This window comes from Anarrhichthys ocellatus, unplaced genomic scaffold (genome assembly GCF_004355925.1).
Source record: "Anarrhichthys ocellatus isolate YVR2014 unplaced genomic scaffold, GSC_Weel_1.0 scaffold1549, whole genome shotgun sequence".
Classification (NCBI taxonomy): domain Eukaryota; kingdom Metazoa; phylum Chordata; class Actinopteri; order Perciformes; family Anarhichadidae; genus Anarrhichthys; species Anarrhichthys ocellatus.
Genome location: NW_022281523.1, coordinates 2,501 through 9,604, shown reverse-complemented (window position 1 = coordinate 9,604; position 7,104 = coordinate 2,501). Strand labels below are relative to the sequence as shown.

The 7,104-nt window shown below is 41.0% G+C and overlaps 1 protein-coding gene across 1 annotated transcript; it reads left to right on the top strand.

The window, feature by feature from the left end:
• Positions 1–50: 50 nt before the first annotated feature.
• LOC116377688 (uncharacterized) lies at positions 51–5,875 on the top strand. The gene is made up of 3 exons (XM_031839389.1): positions 51–201; positions 1,715–4,329; positions 5,864–5,875. The coding sequence occupies exons 1-2, from the start codon at positions 60–62 to the stop codon at positions 2,311–2,313; spliced, it is 741 nt and encodes a 246-aa protein (XP_031695249.1). The 5' UTR covers positions 51–59; the 3' UTR covers positions 2,314–4,329; positions 5,864–5,875.
• Positions 5,876–7,104: the final 1,229 nt, after the last annotated feature.

Here is a 7,104-nt window from a genome sequence, read left to right as displayed (position 1 = left end):
TGTGTGTGTGTGTGTGTGTGTGTGTGTGTGTGTGTGTGTGTGTGTGTACACATGGTGTCATGCATTTGTGTGTTTTCCCTCAGGCGTGTAAATGGCAGAGGATGTACAACGGGATGTATCCCAGCACCCCGTTCATCAACCTCTACGACACGAAGAAGGACGTCGGAAGCAGAGAAAAGTGGATCGTGTCGAAGGTTAAAGGTGAGTCACACAAACGCTCCATCTGCTCGTCTTTATTACGACGTCTCTCTGACCTCTGGCCTTCTGCCACTATATAAAGCTGAAGGGTTTGTTAGGGGGCAGTTGTGGAAGAAGTATTTACATTTGCTTAAGTCAAAGTACCAATACATGAATGTAAAAATACTCCATTGCAAGATAAAAACACTTTGTTGTACTTCAGTAAAAGTACCCACTCAAAATGTGTTTGACCTTGACTATGCTGACTTGTATCTGTAACAAAGGCTGTCGCTGGAGAAGTGCCACATTCCTCTACTGAACGGGGGAATGTCTGTGCGCTTCCCTAAAAATCTGATTCAAAACGTACTCAAGCTAGATTTGGTACATCACAAAATCAAAAGCCGATGTCTGGTACGCAAAAAACGGAAACACGTGTCAAAGAGGAAGAAGTCTGAGCCACAAGACTGAAACCTCCAGCGCAGAGAGGACCTGTGAGAGCAGAGTGTGGGAGTTGTCATGAGCAAAGTGAAACGTTTTGACAGCAAACACAGTAGGGTTGTGCAGTTTTTTTTTGTCAGCCACTGCCAGCTACAAGCTAACAAGCAGCATCAACAAACAAAAGATGCTATCTACGTCGCCCATTCTGGTGCAGACTTTTTATCTGAGTCAAACGTGGAGAACAATTTCAGAATGAACTTTTTATGTGGGAAAACCATGTTAAACTAAATGTTTATCATAGCAGAGTGTTCTTACATACTTAAAACGTGTCCCGAGGGGAACTTTAAAGTATTAAAAGTAAAAAGTACTTTATTCATTTATTATTTGTTATTATTTATGACTTTGTTAGATTGTTAATACTGATACATCAGTGTGTAAGCGGCATCGTACCTTTTTAGCTAGACAGTATGTACTGTTTGGTAATGTAGTCCAATCGTGAGGTTATTAATGGGACAGAAAAGAAGAATAGTAAAGCGATGTTAGACAAATTTATATATGTATTTTTTTAATTTTTCTCTAATCTGTGCTTTATTGTAAAAATCTCTTTGGAAAGGAACTAGTAACTGCAGCTGTCGGATAAATGTAGCGCAGTAAAAAAAAAGGTTCCAACTGAAATGTAGTGGAGTAGAAATGGCATAAAACTTTACTCAAGTACAGTACTTGAGTAAATGTACTTAATTACTTTCCACCACGCATTAGGGGTCAAACCGTACACAAAGTTTGATGGGGTGGGAAGACAAAAGATTACATTTTCTTGACAGTTATTTAAAAAAATTAAACGCTAAACTGTTGAGTTCACTCAAACAGATGTACGTGATGAGTAAATGGTAACGGTAGTGATCCTCTACTTGAATCACAGCACAGCAGAGCTGATGGTTCACACTGCTATGCTGTTATGATTTTGCATTGTTCAATGTAGCTGTATGCAGAGATATAAACATGACCAGAGTCGGGTTAAATATCCACACGGCTTTTGTCAAACTTGACTATTCATGACCAAATAAATAACGAAAGCCTTTTTGCCTCCGTCTCCCCCCAGAACTGAAGAAAAGCGGCTTTCTTCTGGCCAGCTCTCAGACCCCTCTCACTCCAGGACCGCCAAAGAAGAAACAGAAAGTCGGCTATCACAACAGCTACCACCAGGCGAACCACACGCCTCGCCAGAGCCCCAACACCCACAAACCCAACCACCTCTTTTTTAAGGACAGCGACGTCTTCGGGGCCGCAGCGCCCAAAACCAAAAAGAACAATAAGCACAAGCAACAAGAAAGCAATGTGAAAACATGGAAACCCAAGAGACCGGTTCCCACCTCCAAAGACCCTCTCCCAGCGGCTAAAGTCTTCGTGGATGAAGCGGAGGACTTTCCCAGAGGTGGAGGCAAAGGCAAGGATATACAGAAGACGAGGAAGAGGGCGAAGAACAGGAAGCACGCTCCTTCAGCGCCATCAGAAGTGCACAGAGAGGGCAGGCCGGACCGTCTCCATTGGACTGTGACCGGGGAGATGCAGGATTCGGCGTCGAAGCAGCACAAGGGGAAGAAGAACAAGAAGAATCGTCAAAAAGCGAAGAACCGCGCAGATGTACACCCGACGGATGAGAACCTGTTCATCATCAAACAGAGGAAACATAGCAGATAGCGGCGGTTCGTGTGAGGCGGAGGCGTCTGCAGAACCCGTACACAAAGCTTGCGTTCATGACGTTACGGGATGTCTCAGACATTATGCAGACTCAGGTCTTAGTTGGAGATGCCAGTGCTGCTTTGAGGGGTTCATCGGACTTTCTTTTTATTACTGAAGATGTTTTGACACAGTAGGAAAAGCATAGACGTAAATAATGAAATGAATGAAGGCTGAATGTTTCAGGGTCCTGGCGTCGTGCACGACCGACTCCCTGTCATGCTGTCGGGGCCTTACTGGGGCACATAATTCAGTGCTAAAAAGTACGTAACTTTGAAAGATATCTACTTGATTTGTCGAACTCAGACCGCTGAAGTATCCTATTAGCTTCAGATAAACTTCTGAATACAGTTTTGCTCAAAATGACCTATTTTCGATCTTTTAATGTCCAGTATGAACAGAAGGGATTTAAGAAAAATTGTGAAGCTATCCTTTCAATGTTATTATTTCCACTTGTGATTTTCCTACAATGAGGAGTCAAAATGTCTGCTGAGGAAAGAAAGCTGCTTTTATTCAGTCTTAAGTCATCTCCACAGTTCTAACGGGCAGCGGCAAATTATTTAGTTGCCTTAACTTATCAGTTATCAGTAAATGGTTTATTAAGTCATGCTTAAGATGATCAAATGATGTCCTTATCATGTTCTCTCATTTCGTTGTTCACATAATTTGAATTAAAAACAGACTCTGATCTTTGAAGTAGAATTAGATCATTTCCTAGTGCCTCTGCTTTCCCAAAGAAAGGGGGATCTTTTTTCCAAATACTCTTGGAAATGGTCCGTTTTTCATTTAGAACTGAAGAGATGCCCTTTTTTTTTCTACACTACATTTGTAAATGATCTAAATATATGAACATATGGTAAATACCTCTATTACACATGTTTGATGCAACTCTGCAGGAAGTTATGATCTGGATAGAATGCATCACTGATGGTATTGACCCTTTCAACCATCCACTACATCAATTCAGTGAACATGATTAAAGAAAAGAGGTTGAGATGTTTCCTTGATAACATGAATACTGGCTGCCTGAAGTCTCTGTGATAAATACAACTTGAGTGCTCTGTCGTGACTTCTTATTTCCTTCATTCAGGAAGAGAAGTTTGTGTGATTAATATAAAACCTGTTCACACAGGGTTTTTTTTAAAGATACTCCATAATTATTTACATTGCATTTGTGATGCAATTTATATTGATGATACATTAAAATCATTTGGTTGCAGCACCATAACGATCACATGGGGAAGGTATGTGCTGTCAATGCCACCAGTAATGGCCAAAAATAATGAAGATTGTTAAAATGCCAATCTTTCTCACATTTTATAAACCAAATAAAAGTAAATAAAAAAATAATTTTCTGCTCAAAATGTTCCTGACTATGACTGCATACAATATGAAGTAGTTTCCCTGTACATTACTGTACAGGGAAACTAGAGTTTTGCTGACACATTCAACTGTTTAGGATGACCATCTAAACACTGAGGGCAATTTTCCTTTCTCAATCCAAACTAAATTGTAAAGTTGGCCACCCTGTAGTGTTAAGTGGCATAAAAAAGGACATAATACAGTGAAAGTACAACAAAGTGAAGTACTGCAGTAAACACAGTACTTGATTAAATGTATGCAATAACTGAACTACGTTATTAAACTTCCCACCTGTTGGAAACAGTCAGCGACGTAATCCGTAATTTCGACATTTGCGTCAACCAGTGAATGCAACAGATGAGAAGTTCGTGACGCGTTACGTCGCTCCGCCCCGCCCGCTGTGGACAGCTCGAGTGGTCACGTTTTTACAGCTGCAGTTCTCGACCTGTGCTGTCAAAGGCTTCCGCGTGAGCGTGCTCGCCTCGTGTGACCATCAGTTAGTAAGCTTCTGACAGCGTCTCGGCTCTGCAAAGAAGGGAAATGGAGAACGGTTTGTCCTCAACGGGGGACACCATGCTGGACCAGGCTGTCAGCCAGTGGCTGCAGTACGACAAGGTAGGCTGAAAGCTAGCGAGCTAGCTTAATGAGCCGTGGTCAGTGTGTCTACCTGGCGTTACATACAGTTACGTGATTCAGTGTTGGGCTAACTTCCAGTGTGATGATGTAGGGTTGTTTATAACATTAGGAAAACGACGAAGGATAATTAGTGGTAACGTCAAACAGCTGTTTAAAAATATAACACTCACTAGTTCACTAATGTGTGGCATCAGGTGCTGTGTCAGGGAAAGGCTACACACAACGTTAGCTGCTGCTTCATTGTTAGCTCTTGGCTAATTAGCTAAACTTTATTGTGCTACGTTATAATGCTGTATTTTACAGATCTGTCATTTCTTAATGATTGCTATAAAGACATTTTAAAGAACTAGCTATGTTAATTCATGAGAATATAGTGTCACTGTTTATTATCCCCTTCCAGACCAATCATTGTCAATTAATTTTTAGTTTGACCTATAAAGTCAGTTCAGGAAGTTGTACTTGGTTCTTCAATGGAGCAGTTCTTCAATGGAGGTTACCTTTATATATTTTATGTTGATATAATTACCATGGAGGAAAGTCCCAGTAGGTTGTGCTGTAAATGCATGAATCAAATATAAAAGCCTCACGTGCCACACGACGGTCCTCCTCCATACAGACTGATGTGCTACTGTGTTGTTGAGGAGCACACAGATGTGTAAGCAGGCTAACATACATCCGGCCATCTGACCAACACAAACCGAGTCATTCATGGTCTTTACGAGACATGGGATGCCACTAATCGGGGCACACAGGAAGAGAGACCCTGGTTCATTAGTCTCAACATGATTGCATTAGGGCGGCTTGCTCAATAGGAGGCATCATGGACCCATTCGCTGTATTTATGACTCCAATTTGTAACCAGACCTTTTTTTTTTTTTTTTTTTTTTTTTATTCGTGAAAATACAGGCAGAGCACAATTGTTCTGTATTTAACGTTTCCTTCAACCAGACTAATTCTTTGGTCTTAAGTTTATGCTTTATATAGAAAATGAACACATTCATTCAGTCACATTGAAATGCACCATAGTTGACAAAGATGTCTTGCCTTTGTAAGTCTGTCAGGGGAACAAACGTCCTCGGCACTGCACACAATCTGAACTAGACCTGAAACAATCGATCAACGATTTGACGGGAAATTAACTATTTTCATTTCACTTTATTAGTTTTATAAAGACAACAGACTTAAAACAACACTTCTGCCTCTCGGCTAATTTTCAACTGCAGTTATCGGCAAAGATGTGTTCTAAAACATCTTGCCAAACATTTTGATGATCAATTCATTTTTAAAGTCATTTTCAAAAGTAAAACAGCTAAAACTACTCTTGATAACAGACAAAAAAACAAAACAATTGGCAGCCCTAAGAAGTGACATAAACAATCTCTTTAAATCTTACATCAGAAATCATCATACTGTCTTTGCTAACAGGATGTCCAGTTGTAAGCGCTACATTACAGTTTTTGATAAATATAGGTAAATGTATATAAAACATGTGGGCATGATTTTCCTCCCTCAGAACCCTAAGACAGCATTGATGGTGCGGGACCTGGTGAGAGATGGAGCGGTGGAGGCTCTGAAGAAATGCTTCTCCTCCAGGATGGAGTTTGGTACAGCAGGTCTGAGAGCAGCCATGGGCCCCGGCACATCCTGTATGAACGAGCTCACTATCATCCAGACCACACAGGTCGGTGAACAGATAAACTGCTACCACACATTAAGCATCAAGTCGCATGCAAAGCCACGCGTGCACGTCATTGATTCTTGCTCTCTGCTGTTTGAAGACACTCCAAACTCTCTAGTGGTTGGCTGCACAGCTCACATGCCAACATCTTGTTACATGCCACTGTAGGATCTCAGTGGAGCTGCTGTGAAATATCCTTCACTGCATTTTAAACACACGATTTCTCTTATTTCCCCAAATTTTTTTGAAAATATCTTACAGGGTTTCTGTAGCTACCTGGAGAAGACTTTTGATAACTTCAAGGATCGAGGGGTGGTAATCGGGTACGACGCCCGTGCCCACCCGCCCAGCGGGGGCAACAGCAAGCGCTTCGCCAGCCTGGCTGCAGCTGTGTTCATCAGCCGAGGGGTGCCGGTCCACCTTTTCTGTGACATAACCCCAACACCATTTGTGGTAATATCTTAAACTTCTTTATATATATATATATATATATATATATAAATAATATCATATTGCAGTCACAATGCCTTTAAACAGAAGTATCATTTTACTGCTTACAATTTTAAACATGCTTCATATCACATTTGTCGGGCAAATTTGTGATTTTTAAAAAACAAGTTGTTCAAGTCGGATCAGTTTGCTGGTGGAGCAGGTGACAGTGGCACAGAAGCGAAAGGGCAAATTCCGTTCAAAAAGTACACTTCCCCTTTGTATACCGCCGGTTGCATAATACACATAGGATTCACCAGCTAATGCTCAGTTTAAAACTTGTGACCATTCACCCGACTTTATGTCCACACTAAACATGCAAAAACCACACAAGATATTCTTTTTTACATAAGCTTCTATTTTCTGACATTTTCAAATGAAACATCAAATGTCTGTCATAATATTTCATGACATCGTCATATTTCATGACATCGTCATGTTTTATGACATTGTCACCCTAAAAAACTAGATTTTTTTCTTATTGTGGCTATATAAAGGTAGTTTATGGGGCTGTTAGATTGCTGCTAGATCGTCCCGTTAATACAGGTGTGTGCCTCCCTTTGTGTGCGGTAAGCGGGACGGCAAAC